Source organism: Pristiophorus japonicus, chromosome 2, assembly GCF_044704955.1.
Source record: "Pristiophorus japonicus isolate sPriJap1 chromosome 2, sPriJap1.hap1, whole genome shotgun sequence".
Lineage (NCBI taxonomy): Eukaryota > Metazoa > Chordata > Chondrichthyes > Pristiophoridae > Pristiophorus > Pristiophorus japonicus.
The window spans coordinates 116,905,781-116,924,804 of NC_091978.1; the positions used below are offsets into that span (position 1 = coordinate 116,905,781).

The 19,024-nt window shown below is 43.0% G+C and overlaps 1 protein-coding gene across 1 annotated transcript in view; it reads left to right on the forward strand.

Annotated features, from left to right (window-relative positions):
• The window catches only part of mtrex (Mtr4 exosome RNA helicase), a 266,450-nt gene that overhangs the window by 155,658 nt on the left and 91,768 nt on the right, over nt 1-19,024 (forward strand). Inside the window, exons 16-18 of the mRNA XM_070868803.1 lie at nt 3,491-3,641; nt 16,215-16,387; nt 17,481-17,549. Coding sequence (XP_070724904.1) covers nt 3,491-3,641; nt 16,215-16,387; nt 17,481-17,549 — 393 coding nt within the window. The remainder of the gene's footprint in view (nt 1-3,490; nt 3,642-16,214; nt 16,388-17,480; nt 17,550-19,024) is intronic.

The window sequence follows — 19,024 nt, forward strand, 5'->3', positions numbered from 1 at the left end:
CTGGTCGAGGGGGGGAGCAGGAGCTGGCCATGGGAGGAGCCTTATTCACGCAGCCCCAGTGAGGCCATTCAGCCAGGGCTAGGGGCTGCGTGCTTCGGGCCCCTCCCACACAGTTCGGAGCCTGGACCTACTGCACTTGCATGCCCACTGTAGCGCGCATGTGCAGAGGTCCCGGCACTGTTTTCAGCGCAGGGACCTGGCTCCGCCCTCCCACAGCTTGTGCTGGCTGTGCCAAGGGCCAGAGGACCTGCAAGTAGGTGGAGAATACCGAGGATTTTTTTAGGCGCACTTTGTGGCGTGAAAAACGGGCGTCCAGGTCGGGACAGCGCCGTTCTAGGCGCGTGTGGAAACTTGGGCCCTTAAAGTGTAATTGAAAATCGATTTTAAATCAACCTCAACAGTTCTATTAAAATATTGTGCAATGTCTATAATATATGGAGCAATTTGTTGGTTGCCAAAAAAGTGCCTGTAATTTTAATAAAAACTGGCCTCTTGATTCAGAAGAGTTGGCCAGAGTAGAAACTGGTATTTGAAAGAGGTACTTTGTATAAAAATGTTTTGGGGGAGGGATAGGGAAACAGAAAGCTGTGCTATTCCAAATGTGTTTTTTTGACATTTTATAACTTTGTAAAAAGTAGTTCTGTATTGCCATTGATCATTTATATTGGTATAACAAAGTAGCTCATTTGTGCTTTATGAACACGACTGTTTATATATGTTAAATATTTTGATGGTGGTTGACTTAATGTTTAATGCATTCGCCGTTTCAATATATTTTGCAGTATTTCATGCTTTTTAGAATTTGATGCAGTGTACTGTGACTACCAGTTACAGACTGCTAAGAAACCTTTGTTTTTAAGAGATACAAATTGACTCATAATTCTAGCGTATCATATATGCAGCACATCTTAACTAGTTAGCGGTGTATATTCGCATTAGAGTGTTTTTGTTGTCGGGCACACATAGCTGAAGTATTATGGTTATCTGAGGTAAATTGGACAGAAGTGAGATATCAACTTAAATTTAAGAATTGCTGAGTCTGTGGATTCAAGTGTGCAGTTACTGTGTTTCAAGCTGATGCTGTGCCGGTTTTTGGATTTTTCCATATTTCGGGTCTGACGATAAAACTGCTTAGCACAACCCAAACTTAAGTATAAAATATTAAAAGGAATGTTCTCATAAAGCATGATATTGAATAAATAACACATTCACAATACCTGTAAATCTTGATAAATACCAGAGTCCATGGGTTATGTTTGGTCGGACCGAGGGGGGCACATGGGTCAGGTTGGGTCGAGGGTCATTCGACAAGGCTCGAACCAAGCGCACGCCGGACAACTCGATCTGAAATGCGCTTTTGTCAAAAATGTCTGGTTTTCAAACAATGATTCCGGATTCCAGGCTACTCGATCTGAAATGTGCTTTTGTTAAAAAATGTCCCGTTTTCGGAATTAAGGATTTGGGACATTGTACCTGTACCTAATTTGGAAAAATTCAGTGTTGCTAATCCATGAACTATTGTGAGTAAACAAGTTTCAGAAAGCTGGGGAAGGATCAAAGAAGTCTTGGACTTCTTCCTCAGCTAAAGAACAAAGAGCGCACATGGTCGGAGGCAGTCTAGTTTGAGGAGGCAGAGAAGCCACGGCTAGAGAGTAAGGGTTTTCTTTTTAAGTTCAGAGTCAACCATTTGAGGAGCAAACACACCCTTTGTTCTAATTCTGTATAAAATCACCAGTGAAGCTCCACTACAACAGAAAACTGAAGATTCTGATAATCACTGGAAGTATTCCTGGAGATTTGATTACACGATGTCTGCAAATGTTCTTGTATTTAGTTTTTATAGGTTGTGTCACCTGTAGTTGAGTATCTTTGCTTGTGGTTTCTCACCAATTGCCATTATAGAAGTTGTTCAGAGAACCAGGAGCCAAAGAAGGGAACCTGAGGGTGGGGAAGAAATGAAACCAAAGGTGGGGGAAGGATTCACGAAAGAAACAGTAACTAATAGTAACTTGCTGAATTTGCTCTGATAACTAATATTAAAACTGGTAACACGCAAGATTCCCCTCATAAGCAACAGTAATAGAATAACTCACTGATGGTCTATATGCAACTGACAGTGATAGCTGTAGCAGCCTGATATCCTACGTGCAGCTAGTACACAACAGGCTCAGTGTTTGGGGCACTTCTCACAGGGCACACTGTCCTCAGCAGCAACGTTTCTAAACAGACTCAATAAAGGAAAGTTTTCATAGAATGATAATTACAGCACAGGGGCAGGCCATTCGGTCTCTGATGCCTGTGACGATGCTGTCACTCCAGTATCCCCATTCCCCCAGATACTTTTATATTATTTCTCTTTAAATACTTATCTGATTCTGTTTTTAATATTCTAGTCACTGCCTCAACAGCCACTAGTGGTGAAGCATCCCATTGTCTATCAGCCCTTAGTGCAAAAACCTTCGTTCTCCCTTCCTCCTTGGTTCTCCAAATGCAAACCCTCAGTCTCCATTGTCTTATTTCCAATTCTTCTGTTCTGGCTCTGCACAAGATTCTGGGCTCCACGCCCATTCTACTCCATTCCCCAGTCTGCGCCTCTACCCTCCAGCTGAAGCCCCAACCTCCTATCCCCAGTTTTCCTCTCTCCGATCCACATTTCCAGAGTGACCCCCACCTATGACCCCAGTCCATTGTCACACTCACATCCTGCACGGTGCCCCAATTCTCTGGCCCCGAGTCCCTGTTCACCCTCTTCCAAACCAACCCTGTACCATCCCCTATTCTGTCTCTCTTTCCACCCTTCCACATAAACCTGGCTGGTTCTGTTTCCAGTTAACCCTAAGCGGGGTCCGGCATCACCAAGAAGGTGGTTTCACTGCAACGCCAGCAGCAGATATCATGGAGTAGGAGGGGCGCATGGCTATGCCAAGAATTTAATGGGCCAAGTTCTCCTGGGCTGTGAAGATCAGTGCCTGGGAGATTCATGCCCCATGTCAACAAATGGTCAGATCTACTGTCCTTTCTGTGCTCTGCCCAGAATAGCAAACCCAAAAAGAAATCTGAAACCACCACAGAAAAGTGTTTGCCATATAGTTTGTTCACTTTTGCTATAGTGTGACCAGTATACAAATAGCTAAGGGCGCGGCCCACCAATGCTCTCATCTTCGAATATATTCCAGAAATAATACAGCCTTCTATTTATGTATTTTTTTAAACATATTATAAGTGAAGAGATGTGTTTAACATTCCTTCAGCTGGTTACCCTCCTGATAACTTATTGCAATTGGTGCTGATAAAAGTTGAGGTTAAGCTACAAGATGGCGCGTTTAACATGGGGTACTTTTATTTTAAACAAGAAGTTAATAAGGTCTTGAGAGGGGAATAGGTTTTGAAATATTTGTGACATTTTGTTATGCAAGACTGTAGTTGGGTCAACTAAAGTAATTTTTCTGTGAACATGTTTTAGCAATTTGATTTTTTTTTCATTTTTCAGGGTTCACCTGATCCCCTTAACAGTGCATTTCATCTGACCTATAACATGGTTTTGAACCTGCTTCGTGTTGAAGAGATCAATCCCGAATACATGTTGGAAAAATCCTTCTACCAATTCCAAAATTACAAGGCAATCCCAGGAGTGGTGGAAAGTGAGTAACATTATTTCCCTCAAGTTTCATAGTTTGATAACTTAATCTAGAGCTCATGATCATTATGATGGTGTGATCGAAAGATTGCATAGGATATACGGCACAAAAACAGACCATTCGGCCCAACGAGTCCATGTCGCCGTTTTTGCTCCAGTCGAGCCTCCTCCCACCTTTCCTCAGCTAAATCTGTTGGCTTAACCCTCTATTCCCTTCTCCCTCATGTGTTTGTCCAGCCTCCCCTTAAATGCGTCAATACTATTCGCTTCAACCACTCCGTGGTAGAAAGTTTCACATTCTCACCACTCTTTGGGTAAAAACATTTCTTCTGAATTTCCTATTGGATTTCTTGGTGACTATCTTATATTGATGGCCTCTAGTTATGCTCTTCGCCACAAGTGGAAACATTCTCTCTGTATCCACTCTATCAAAACCTTTCATAATTTTAAAGACCTCTATTTGGTCATCCCTCAGCCTTTTTTCAAGACAAAAGAGATCCAGCCTGTTCATCCTTTCCTGATGTGCAACGAGACCTGGGTATCATGGTACATCAGTCATTGAAGGTTGGCATGCAGTTGCAGCAGGCGGTGAAGAAGGCAAATGGCATGTTGGCCTTCATAGCTAGGGGATTTGAGTATCGGAGCAGGGAGATCTTACTGCAGTTGTCTAGGGCCTTGGTGAGGCCTCACCAGGAATATTCTGTTACGTTTTGGTCTCATAATCTGAGGAAGGACGTTCTTGCTATTGAGGGAATGCAGCGAAGCTTCACCAGACTGATTCTCGGGATGGCGGGACTGACATATAAAGATAGACTGGGCCTGTATTCATTGGAGTTTAGAAGAATGAGAGGGGATCTCATAGAAACATATAAAATTCTGATGGGACTGGACAGGTTAGATGCAGGAAGAATGTTCCCGATGTTGGGGGAGTCCAGAACCAAGGGTCATAATCTAAGGATAAGAGGTAAGCCATTTAGGACTGAGATGAGGAGAAACTTCTTCACGCAGAGTTGTTAATCTGTGGAATTTTCTTCCGCAGAGAGTTGTTGATGCTAGTTCGTTAGATATATTCAAGAGGGAGTTGGATATGGCCCTTACGGCTAAAGGGATCAAGAGGTATGGAGAGAAAGCAGGAAAGGGGTACTGAGGTGACTGATCAGCCATGATCTTATTGAATGGTGGTGCAGGCTCGAAGGGCCGAATGGACTACTACTGCACCTATTTTCTATGTTTCTATCTACCCTCCTCACTGTAGAATCCCCCACAATCAACATTCACCTATTCTTACTACCTGTAATGTTTTATCCACTTGTTCCTTAGAGTCATGTCGTCACTCGTGGTTACTCTCCTCTTCACCCTTTTTGTTCACATCACTCGTACCTAAACAGGTACACCTGCTTGACCAGTTCTACAGATGATCTTTCTACCCTTATCTGTTAGATTCTGCCCTGTCTGCTGACTGTCTCCCAATCTCCTTTACCAAACTCTACTTCTAGCAAACTGGCACCTGCTCCAGAAAACATTCTCCCTTCCTTCAAGGTGTGTAACTGAAGAACTAGATGATTGAATAAACTGAATATGTCGTCTCATTCTTTTGTTTCTACAATGATTACAAAACTTTGGGGACCTATCGTCCATAAGGAATAGCTGAAACATACATTTTCAAGCCCTCTCTCGTGTTGCATAAAGACCTGCTGGAAAACACTCAGCAAGTTGGGCAGCATCTGTGAAAAGAGGAACAGAGTTAACGTTTCAGGTCGATGACGTTTTATCAGAAGGGGAAGATGTTAGAAATTAGCAATATTAGAAACTGTCAGATAATCATTTTGTAATACAGGTTATACCTCTCCAGTCCGGGACTCTTTAGTTTGGAAACATCCCTGATCAGGCATCAGCCCCAGCGTGGGTGGTGTCCTGTGCTGTACGTTGAGCTAAGCGGGCCAGGAACGGGAAGGGCAGGAAGCTGACTGAGTGGCCGAAGCTGGGCCTGGTCCCAGAGTGGCCCCAGGCACGCACACACACACACAAACTCTCTCTCTCCCTCTCCCTCTCCCTCTCCCTCTCCCTCTCCCTCTCCCTCTCCCTCTCCCTCTCCCTCTCCCTCTCCCTCTCCCTCTCCCTCTCCCTCCCCACGCCACCCGTGTCCTGGGCCCAACCATCATCAGCTGCTTCATCAATGACCTTCCCTCCATCATAAGGTCAGAAGTGGGGATGTTCACTGATGACTGCACAGTGTTCAGTGCCATTCGCAACTCCTCAGATAATGGAGCAGTCCATGCCCTCATGCAGCAAAACCTGGACAACATTCAGGTTTGGGCTGATAAGTGGCAAGTAACATTCGCGTCACACAAGTGCCAGGCAATGACCATCTCCAACACGCGAGAGTCTAAGCACCGTCCCTTGACATTCAACGGCATTACCATCACTGAATCCCCCACCATCAACATCCTGGGGGTCACTATTGACCAGAAACTTAACTGGGAACAGCCACATAAATACTGTGGCAACAAGAGCAGGTCAGAGGCTTGGTATTTCTGGCCAGTGTTGCACTTCCTGACTCTCCAAAGCCTTTCCACCATCGACAAGTCAAGAGTGTAATAGAATACTCTCCACTTGCCTGGATGAGTGCAGGTCCAACAACACTCAAGAAGCTCGACGCCATCCAGGACAAAGCAGCCCGCTTGATTGGCACCCCATCCACCACCTTAAACATTTACTCCCTCCCATCACTGACGTACCGTGGCTGCAGTGTGTACCATCTACAAGATGCACTGCAGCAACCCGCCAAGTCTACTTCGGCAGATCCTCCCAAACCCGCGACCTCTACCACCTAGATAGACAAAGGCAGCAGGTGCATGTGAACACCACCACCTCCACATTCCCCTCCAAGTCACACACCATCCTAACTTGGAAGTATATTGCCGTTCCTTCATTGTCGCTGGGTCAAATCCTTGAACTCCCTCCCTAACAGCACTGTGGGAGTACCTTCACCACATGGACTGCGGCAGTTCAAGAATGCGGCTCACCACCATCTTCTCAAGGGCAATTAGGGATGGGCAATAAATGTTGGCCGTGCCAGCGAAGCCCACATCCCATGATGAATTTAAAAAAGAGAAAGTAACCTGTGTATGGCGGTGGAAGACATGGGTATGGTTCTTACTCAATACTTTGCATCTGTTTTCACAAAAGAGAGGGATAATGCAGACATTGCAATCAGGGAGGAGATGTGTGAAATATTAGATGAAATAAACATAGTGAGAGAGGATGTATTAAGGGGTTTAGCATGTTTGAAAGTGGATAAATCTCCAGGCCTGGATGAAATGTATCCCAGACTGTTAAGAGAAGCAAGAGAGGAAATAGCAGAAGCTGTGACCATCATTTTCCAATCCACTGTTGTTGTGCCGGAGGACTGCTAACGTTGTACCGTTGTTTTAAAAAGGGAGAAAGGGATAGACAGAGTAATTACAGGCCAGTCAGCCTAACCTTGGTGCTGGGAAAATTTATTGGAAAAAATTCTGAGGGACAGGATAAATCTTCATTTAGAAAGACATGGATTAATCAAGGACAGTCAGCATGGATTTGTTCAGGGATGGCCATGTCTGACTAACTTTATTGAATTTTTTGAGAAGGTAACGAGTAGGGTCAATGAGGGTAGTGCGTTTGATGTTGTGCATATGGATTTTAGCAAGGCTTTTGATCCCACGTGGCAGACTGGTCACGAAAGTAAAAGCCCATGGAATCCAAGGCAAAGTGACCAGTTGGGTCCAAAATGGGCTCAGAGGCAGGAAGCAAATGGTAACGGTTGATGGATTTTTTTTGTGACTGGAAGGCTGATTCCAGTGGTGTTCCACAGGGCTCAGTAGTAGGTCCCTTGCTTTTTGTGGAAAAATCAATGTTTTGGACTTGAATGTAGAGGGCAAGATTAACAAGTTTGCAGATGATACAAAAATTGGCCATGTGGTTGATGGTGAAGAAGAAAGCTGTAGATTGCTGAAAGATATCAATGGACTGGTCAGGTGGGCAGAATAGTGGCAAATGGAATTCAATCCGGAAAAGTGTGAGGTAATGCATTTGGGGAGAGCTAACAAGGCAAGGGAATACAATAAATGGTAAGACACTGAGAAGTGTTCATTCTCTGGTTGGCAACCAGTAACTAGTGGGGTGCCACAGGGATCAGTGCTGGGACCCCAACTATTTACAATCTATATAAACAACTTGGAAGAAGGGACTGAGTGTAACATAGCCAAGTTTGCTGATGATACAAAGATGGGAGGAAAAGCAACGTGTGAGGGGGACACAAAAAATCTGCAAAAGAACGTAGACAGGCTAAGTGAGTGGGCAAAAATTTGGCAGATGGAGTATAATGTTGGAAAGTGAGAGATCATGTACTTTTGCAGAAAAGAAATCGAAGAACATGTTATTATTTAAATGGAGAAAAATTGCAAAGTGCTGCAATGCAGCAGGACCTGGGGGTACTTGTGCATGAAACACAAAAGGTTAGTATGCAGGTACAACAAGTGATCAGGAAGGTGGTGGTGAGGGGATTTGAGGAAACAAAATTTCACCCAGAGGGAGGGTGGTGGATGTCTGGAACTCACTGCCTGAAATGGTGGTAGAGGCAGAAACCCGTAGCATTTTAAAAAGTACTTGGATATGCACTTGAAGTGCTGTAACCTACAAGGCTATGGACCAAGATCTGGAAAGTGGAATTAGGCTGGATTGCTCTTTGTCGGCTAGCACGGACACGATAGGCCGAATAGCCTCTTTCTGTGCTATAAATTTCTATGAGTAGGCAATTACTATAGTGCCATACGATTTAATTTGAACCTAGAATTAAACATAATTTGGCATGATCTGGATCATTCGCCGTTCTCTTATTTCTACTTCCCATCTATTTTTGTAGGCAAACTGCAGTTTGCATTAAAAATAGTAAAATTTTAAAAAGTACCTAGTACCAACGTCATTTATAAATGTTATTGTAATACTCTAATCTTCAAGTATAATTTAAAAATTTTGTAATAGGCTAGGTAAACCCACTTGTATGATTACTATATAAATGTCAAATCGAGCTTTTTGTTCTTTTTATGGTATTTATAATCCCAATAACTCTGTCGGTCAATGTTGATGCTTTACAGTTGTCGTTGATACATTGTGGTAATGGTATTTTGGTTTGAGGTTGACCCCCTGTGAGTAGGTTCACTAACCTTGTCATAAATATCCCAACATGGCATCTATCAAGGATCAAGCAGAATAAGCGATGTACTGAATCTGATCAGTCTAGTAATTGTTTGCAGGTTTGAGAAAAGCTAATAAAACATACATTTAAGTGAATAATTTATTACATACTTTGGCATTCTATCTCTGGCCAAGGCAGTGAGCAAGAATAAACCAAACTAATGTCTAAAATGGAATCCCAAGGACCAAAAACAAAAGTTCACCTCAAAGTACTACCCAGGGAGCACGATGTAATCACTAGAGATAATTATGAAATAATAAAAAGCAGATAACAAGTACTTCATAAACACTCTCATGCTATAATTGATTTCTCATCGCTTGTGCAGAGAAATTGATACAAAGCTGATTTTAATATTAGATTGATTTTGACTATCAAAACACAGATGTCATTAACAATAAAAAAGGCGCTGTTCCTGACCCATCAGCTGCAGCTAAATGAACTCTTGCATGCTGCTTTTAAGCAAACCTGAAAGTAGTTCAATTTATGGCATTATATGAGCAATTTTTTTAGTTCATTCTTGGGTGTTGCTGGCACGGTTGTCATTTATTGCCCATCTCTAGTTACTCTAAGAAGGTGACATTGGGCCGTTAAAAGTCGTCCATATTGCTGTGGATCTGGAATCATGTATAGGCCAAACTGGGTAAGGACTGCAGATTTCCTTTCCTGAAGGACATTAGTGAACTAGATGGGTTTTTACAACAGTCCTTTAATTTCATGGTCGCTATTTCATGTTAGTAGGTTTTTATTTAATTAACTGAATTAAAATTCCCCCAGCTGCCATGGTGGGATTGGAACTCCTGTCTCTAGATCATTAGTCCAGGTCTCTGGATTACTAGTCCAGTAACATAACCACTATACTACCAATCCCCATTCAGAACTTGTTGACTGTAAGATGACTTGGCATAGCTTGAGAGCAGGTGGTTTTGATTGGAAGGTACAAGAGGCATCCATTCCAAGTCATGGGTTTCTCTTGGATGTTGACATCAGCTGAGTACAATTAGTTGGTACTACATTGAAAGTGAATGGAGCTTTGCTCAACAGAATCTCACCGTCATGTAAGATATACCCATGCATTTTGCTATCATAGTTCAGAGCTAGGCATGCAGTAGAAGGGTTCTCTGTCCCATGTGCAAGTTTTTATTTGAGGTTAGGTTGCCTCTAAGATGATGCGCTTCTTCCGGTTCAGCTCCAGGCGACCTGCAAGTGAGTGCCCCAACAGATATAAAAACAGAAAATGCTGGAAATCTCAGCAGGTCAGGCAGCATCTGTGGAGAGGATCCACCCAAAATTCCTGTTGGTACCTTTTGTGTGTTAGCTGATGTCACAAATATGGTGGTTGTAGGTGGGCAAGCAGTTCAAGTTCCCAATGATTGCTGCTTGCAGGCTCTGCAATTTCAGCAAGTTAAGCTCTATCCTAAAGTTCTTCAGAGTTGAGTCAGTAGGTACTGTCTCTGGAGATAGAATGCACTACTTCGCGAATGGAAATTTCTTCTTTGAATTTCTCCATAGTTACATTAGGAGACTGTTGAGCATGCAATGGGTATCAGACATGTGGTTGACCAAGAAAACCTTTCATTCTAAATGAAGTGGCAGCTGAATGGTGTGTATTGATATGACTCATTTCAACTGATTTTGGAGTGTAAGCGGTTGTGATAACTCTATACCTATGTAAAATTACCCAATAGCAGTAAGGAAACTCTGTTTTACATAAGTCAGCCAGAAAGGGATGTTGAGCAAGAGGCTTGGAGGAACAAGAGAGTAATCGAGCATAGGAAGAGATACTGCTTGTCGGCAAATATCTTGACTACCCAAAATTCCTGTTGGTACCTTTTGGGTGTTAGCTGATGTCACTTACTCCATATCAATTTAAGCAGCCTCTTGTGGGATAAATTCTTGAGTATCACATGGAGGTGATGAATTTGGTTGCCACAGATCCCTGTAGTTTGAAACTTACTACTTCAGTAATTCATTTGGTACAATGGATGAGTGTATTTTCCCATTGTCTTGATTTGAACATCTTGGTTCAAATCCAGCCATGCTGATGAGATGAACATTTCTCTGCCAACTGTAATTATACTTTGTGAAATGAATTCAGGGAATCTTACCCAAATCCCCATTGGAAATTGCATGCAATTTGTCAATTTAATTCAGGCCATAAAGGTGGTGTGAGAAATGAAAATGTTCAAAATGATGTAGTGCTCTTCTGAGAATTAAATCATTGGTGGGAGCTTAACTATGTGCTTGCCAAGCTTTATTTGATCTGCAAAGGTTTAATTCTAACAATAGTGGGAAAAACATTTAGTTCTCCCTCGGGTTGATAGCATAAAAAATCTGAATCTAAACCATCTGTTCTGAACCATGATGCTGGGTTGAGTGAGAAAAAAATTTGACACAAGTGGTGAAGAATTTCTATTGCTTGTTAAAACCTTTCTATATGGGTGCAGCACTGGATGTGTGTTCATAAGAACATAAGAAGTCGGAACAGGAGTAGGCCATACGGCCCCTCGAGCCTGCTCCGCCATTCAAATAAAATCATGGCTGATCTGATCATGGACTCAGCTTCACTTCCCCGCCCGCTCCCCATAACGCCATATCGTTTAAGAACATTTCTATTTCTGTCTTAAATTTATTCAATGTCCCAGCTTCCACAGCTCCCTGAGGCAGCGAATTCCACAGATTTATAACCCTCAGAGAAGAAATTTCTCCTCATCTCTGTTTTAAATGGACATGCCCTCTAGTTCGAGTCTCTCCCATCAGTGGAAACATCCTCTCTGCATCCACCTTGTCAAGCCCCTCATAATCTTATACGTTTCGATAAAATCACCTCTCGGTCTTCTGAATTCCAGTGAGTAGAGGCCCAACCGACTCAACCTTTCCTCATAAGTCAACCCCCTCATCCCCGGAACCATCCTAGTGAACCTTCTCTAAACTGCCTCTAAAGCAAGTATATCCTTTCGTATATATGGAAACCAAAACTGCACATAGTATTCCAGGTGTGGGCTCACCAATACCTTATATAGCTGTAGTAAGACTTCCCTGCTTTTACACTACATCCCCTTTGCAATAAAGGCCAAGATACCATTGGCCTTCCTGATCACTTGCTGTACCTGCATACTTTCGTGTTTCATGCACAAGTACCCCAAGGTCCCGCTGTATTGCGGCACTTTGCAATCTTTCTCCGTTAAAATAATAACTTGCTCTTTGATTTTTTTCTGCCAAAGTGCATGACCTCACACTTTCCAACATTATACTCCATGTGCCAAATTTTTGCCCACTCACTTAGCCTGTCTATGTCCTTTTGCAGATTTTTTGTGTCCTCACACGTTGCTTTTCCTTCCATCTTTGTATCGTCAGCAAACTTAGCTACGTTACACTCAGTCCCTTCTTCCAAGTTATTAATAGTTAGATTGTAAATAGTTGGGGTCCCAGTACTGATCCCTGCGGCACCCCACTAGTTACTGTTTGCCAACCAGAGAATGAACCATTTATCCCGACTCTGTTCTCTGTTAGTTAGCCAATCCTCTATCCATGCTAATATATTACCCACAACCCAGTGAACTTTTATCTTGTGCAGTAACCTTTTATGTGGCACCTTGTCAAATGCCTTCTGGAAGTCCAAATACACCACATCCACTGGTTCCCGCTTATCCACCCTGTTCGTTACATCCTCAAAGAACTCCAACAAATTTGTCAAACATGACTTCCCCTTCATAAATCCATGCTGACTCTGCCTGACTGAATTTTGCTTTTCCAAATGTCCTGCTACTGCTTCTTTAATAATGGACTCCAACATTTTCCCAACCACAGATGTTAGGCTAATTGGTCTATAGTTTCCTGTTTTTTGTCTGCCTCCTTTTTTAAATAGGGGTGTTACATTTGCAGTTTTCCAATCTGCTGGGACCTCAACAGAATCCAGGGAATTTTGGTAAATTACAACCAATGCATCCACAATCTCTGCCGCTACTTCTCTTAAGACCCTAGGATGCAAGCCATCAGGTCCAGGGGATTTATCTGCCATTATCTTACTGAGTACCACCTCCTTAGTGATTGTTATTGTGTTAAGTTTCTCCCCCCATAGCCCCTAGACTATCCACTGTCGGAATATACAATATACATTAAGGATTTAGACGAAGGAATTGAATGTAATATCTCCCAAGTTTGCAGATGACACTAAGCTGGGTGGCAGTTTGAGCTGTGAGAAGGATGTTAAGAGGCTGCAGGGTGACTTGGACAGTTTAGTGACTGGACAAATGCATGGCAGTTGCATATAATATAGATAAATGTGAGATTATCCACTTTGGTGGCAAAAACAGGAGGGCAGAATATTATCTGAATGGTGACAGATTAGGAAAAGGGGAGGTGCAACGAGGCCTGGATGTCATGGTACATCAGTCATTGAAAATTGGCATGCAGGTACAGCAGGCGGTGAAGAAGGCAAATGGTATGTTGGCCTTCATAGCGAGAGGATTTGAGTATAGGAGCAGGGAGGTCTTATTGCAGTTGTACAGGGCCTTGGTGAGGCCACACCTTGAATATTGTGTACAGTTTTGGTCTCCTAATCTGAGGAAGGACATTCTTGCTATTGAGGGAGTGCAGCGAAGATTCACCAGACTGATTCCCGGGATGGTGGGACTGACATATGAAGAAAAACTGGATCGACTAGGCTTATATTCACTGGAATTTAGAAGAATGAGAGGGGATCTCATAGAAACATATAAAATTCTGACGGGATTGGACAGGTTAGATGCAGGAAGAATGTTCCCGATGTTGGGGAAGTCCAGAACCAGGAGTCACAGTCTAAGGATAAGGGGTAAGCCATTTAGGACTGAGCTGAGGAGAAACTTCTTCACTCAGAGAATTGTGAACCTGTGGAATTCTCTACCACAGAAAGTTGTTGAGGCCAGTTCGTTAGATATATTCAAAAGGGAGTTAGATGTGGCCCTTATGGCTAAAGGGATCAAGGGGTATGGAGAGAAAGCAGGAATGGGGTTCTGAAGTTGCATGATCAGCCATGATCATATTGAATGGTAGTGTAGGTTCGAAGGGCCGAATGGCCTACTCCTGCACCTATTTTCTATGTTTCTATTGTTAGTGTCCTCTACCATAAAGACTGACACAAAATATTTATTCAGAGTTTCTACCATCTCCATGTTCCCCATTACTAATTCCCTGGTCTCGTCCTCAATTTGGATATTAAGAAGTTTGAATGAAGTAAGTTGCACGATGCTTTTATAGAAGAATACTGTGTAGTCCTGGAAAAAAACTACAAACGTTGCGCTCTATCTTTGTCTATTGTAACATTAAAATTTGTGTTTAGTCTCCAACAAGAAAAAGCCCACCACTTCTCCCTGTCTTTGAACGGCACCATAATCACGAAGTCCCCCACCACCAGTACCTTAGAGTTGCCATTGACCAGAACCTTAACTAGGTCAGCCATCTCAACACCCTAGCTGCAGAAGCAGGGCAAAGGCTGAATATTGTGCAGTGAGTGCCTCACCACCTCACTGATTAATGCCTCCCCACCAAGGCAGAAGTCAAGAGTGTCATAGAATACTCACCACTCGCCTGGATTAGTGAAGTTGCAGCAACATTTAAGAAGCTTCACACCATCCAGGACAGCAGGACACTTGATCGGTGTCCCTGCCATTGGATCCAATATGCATCCCCTCCACCATTGGTGCACTGAGCATTGTCTACATTTCCCAAATTCTTAAAAATCCAGATCTCTCTTCCAGATAACATATAGGGCCCAAGTTTCCACATGATTTGCGCCTGATTTTTAGGAGCAACTGGTGGAGAACGGACTATCTTAGAAATCGCAATTCTCCACATTTCTTTTTCTGCAGTTCTAGTCAGGTAGAACAGTTCTACTTTGGAACAGAATTTTTTCTTCAAAAGGGGGTGTGTCCGGCCACTGACGCCTGATTTGAAAGTTTCCACAGTGAAAACGTACTCCAAACTAAAGTAGAATGGAGCAAGTGAAGATTTTTGTAGAACTGAAAAAACCTGTTCTACACATTAAAAAATCAGGCGCAGGTTACAAATTAGGCGTCCAGAACGAGGTGGGGGGGGAGGGAACTCATTAAATTCTACAATAAATCCTTATTTATACTTCTACAAATATTATACAAATAAATCCAACCTGAATAAACATTTATAAGCAAAGAAAAGATAAAATAAACCATCTTCCTACCTGTGTGAAAGTGCTTCAGGCACGGAGAATTCTGCAGGCGTTCGTTCCCGTGGAGGGGGGGGGGGGAATTAAACAGTCGCTTCGTTCCCGTGGAGGGGGGGGGGGGAATTAAACAGTCGCTTCGTTCCCGTGGAGGGGGGGGGGGAATTAAACAGTCGCTTCGTTCCCGTGGAGGGGGGGGGAATTAAACAGTCGCTTCGTTCCCGTGGAGGGGGGGGGGGGGAAATTAAACAGTCGCTTCGTTCCCGTGGAGGGGGGGGGGGGAAATTAAACAGTCGCTTCGTTCCCGTGGAGGGGGGGGGGAATTAAACAGTCGCTTCGTTCCCGTGGAGGGGGGGGGGGGAATTAAACAGTCGCTTCGTTCCCGTGGAGGGGAGGGGGGGGAATTAAACAGTCGCTTCGTTCCCGTGGGAGGGGGGGGGGAATTAAACAGTCGCTTCGTTCCCGTGGAGGGGAGGGGGGGAATTAAACAGCCGCTTCGTTCCCATGGAGGGGAGGGGGGGGGGGAAGGAAACAGTCGCTTCGTTCCCGTGGAGGGGAGGGGGGGAAGGGAACAGCCGTTTTGTTCCCACGGGGGAGGGGGGAAGGAGACAGTGAGAAGGCTGCAAGTGCTAATGTGCTTTTATTAAAAAACTGTTCAAAAATTAAACAGCTACAAAGAACTACAAAAATGGCCGAGTGCCAATGTTTTTTTCACACTGAACATGCGCGAACGCTCCAACGCACATGCGCAGCGTTGCCAACAGGAAAAAAAACTAATTTAAATAGTACCCGCCCCCTCCCACGTACAAAATCGGCGCGAGCGTAGGCTCCGCCCCCTGGGCGCAGCGCCAGGCAGACAAGGAGCTGCAGAACGCTCCAGAATTGCGAGGTTTATTTTAGGCGTGAAAAACGGGCGCCCAGCTTGGAGGGGCGCCCGTTTTTTATCCTGTGGAAACTTGGGCCCATAGTGTAAGCAGTGCCACAGAAGATCCACCTTCTGATGAAATGCTGCATTCTGAGATCCTGTGTGCCACATGATAATAACTAGTGTGTTATAATTTATGAACATTAAATTTATTTGACCAATTGTTTCATAATTAATGAATACTTGAAATATGTAAATATGGTGTCACCTTGTGTAACTCAACATGTGATCTATTTTACAGAGGTCAAGATACTGGAAGGGCAGTACAATGAAATTGAAATTCCCAATGAAGAAAATGTCGTTACTTACTACAAAATACGACAGCAGCTAGCTAAACTGGGTAAAGAAATTGAGGAATATATACACAAACCAAAATACTGCTTACCATTTCTTCAGCCAGGCAGACTTGTTAAGGTATGCTTACACCATTGTTATTTGTTTTCTCATTGCTTTGAATTCCAGCAAGAGACAGTGATGCAACCCACATCACACTATACATGGAGGCAAAGAGCCAAGCAGCCTTTCCATCCTCATTGTCATTTCCTCCCACCATTATCTATTGAATCCTGCTCGAACCAATTTAACTTTCTTTTATTTCGCACATTCCATTGTTGAACCAGTCTGAAGTAAAATGTATGTGGAATATAACCATCAGCACAGACTAGAAATGGCCAGTTTCTATGCTGCATATGGAATGTAAGTCTATGTAAAATAGAAAATAACAGGCAAAAACTGCTTACAAAAACATTTCTAAAAATGTATCCATTCACGGGATGTGGGCATTGCTGGCATAACCAGCATCTATTGAAGATCTCTAGTTGTCCTTGAGAAGGAGGTAGTGAGCCACCTTCTTGAACCGCTGCAGTTCGTATGATGAAGGTCCTCCCACAGTGCTGTTACATAGGGAGTTCCATGATTTTGACCCAGTGACGATGAAGGAACTGTGATATATGCCACGGTGAGATTAGAGGGAAACATATTGCATGGTATTTCAAATCTAGGCTTTTACAATTCTAATTGTCTCGTTCTACTTTCTGTTGGTAGCACTTTTATGACTCTCTCCCCTGCCCTTCCACCGATGAACAGGCTGCCCTGCAACATTGCTCCTGAAATAACTGCGTAATGGTTATTGAAACAGGAATTTAAGCTTGAGTCACCGAGTTGAGAATCCAGTTCTTTTCAGTAGTAGTGATTTTTGACATGTTGAAACAAATTGCATGCTTTAATCTGTTAATCAAAATTTTGAAGCAAGAACACTCATTAGATGTGACATTGCATGCATAACTTCACAGCAGTTTGAAAAGTTGTTTCCATTATTGTAGCAGTGGGTTCACTCCTGATATTTCTTCAGGAAAAAACTCTTCTGGAGTGGGCAATTTAACAGTAATAGTATTTTTTTTCAATCTAGTTTGTGGCTTGTCAATAATATGTCATAATCTGTTATATGATGTGAAATACTTAGAAAAACAGGATTTGGGGTAAACTGCAATAACCTTTTGTCTTTTAGGTGAAAAATGATGACGACGACTTTGGTTGGGGAGTTGTCATAAATTTCAATAAGAAATCGAATGTTAAGGTAAACTGGATTAATAAAGTGTATAAATAGCATTTATAGGAGCATAGTGTACTCACTGAAAAACAATGTGTTTATTGGAATATTTGTCTAAGCATTGTGCTGCTTCAAAGCAATAACTTGAAGGAATAACTTGACAATGATAAAAGCATGTGGTTATCAATAATTAGTTCCATGCACTTAATGCCACAGGTTGGATTTTGCATGTTTGCTGATTGTCAATTATTGCTTAAACATCTAAAGCAACATAATATATATCTCCTATCTCTCTCTCTCTCCTCTCTCTCTCTCTCTCTCTCTCTCTCTCTCTCTCTCCCCCAATGGCTTCTCTTCCCACCCTCGCACTATTACCTCGAGTCCCACACAGATCAATCCTTAACACCTTCCACTGGTGCCATCTTTCGGATGAGACGTTAAACCAAAGCCCCGTCTATCCTTTTGAGCGGATGTAAAAGATCCCATGTTACTAATTGAATAAGAGCAGAGGAGTTTTCCCGGTGTGCTCACCAACATTTATCTCTCCAACAACACTGCTAAAACAGATCATCTGGTCTGTAATGTCATTGCTGTTAAAACGATCTTGGGTGCACAAACTGACTGCTAATTTTCCTACATTACCACAGTGCCTACAATTCAAAAGTATTTAATTGACTGTAAAATGCTTTGGAACGTCCTGAGATCATGAAAGGTCCTTTATAAATGCATCTTAATTTGTTCATACACTGAATGCCTCAGAATCTGCTGGGAAAGTAGTGTGCGGTGGAATGGCGAATGGAGTGTACTTTGCTTTATACCATTTAGCCAGTGAACATCTTAGTGGTCCATAGCTGTTAATTAGGTTTCAATTGAATACATGTATAGGCACCCACAGAGTACCCCCTCATACCAGATTATTAAAATTTGGCCAACAACCAGAGCAAAGTTCTGGCAGATCTATTTTAGTACCTTTTAGTTTGGGCTTTCCTGCTCCTACAATAATGCACCTTCCTCCTTTTGTATGTAAGGGGGAAACCGAAAAAAGTAAAACACCTTCATTCTTCAAATGATAGCATTACTCACAGACCGACCGTCCCGTTAGACTCCACGGGAATCGTTATTGTTTTGTGGTTGAGGAATTTTGAATAAACTTGTTTTTAGGATAGTGCACAACAGTGCAAAAAGCTCACCGACTTTTTAAACATCAACATAGAGACCATCAAGTTCGCTGCCACTGCTGCTTCCCTATACCACCAATGATGTCTCCACAAGATCCTGCAAATCCCTTGGGAGGATAGATGCACCAACATCAGTGTTCTCGATCAGGCCAACATCCCCAGCATCGAAGCACTGACCACACTCAACCAGCTCCGTTGGGCGGGCCACATTGTCCGCATGCCCGACACGAGACTCCCAAAGCAAGCACTCTATTCAGAACTCCTACACAGCAAGCGATCCCCAGGTGGGCAGAGGAAACGTTTCAAGGACGGCCTCAAAACCTC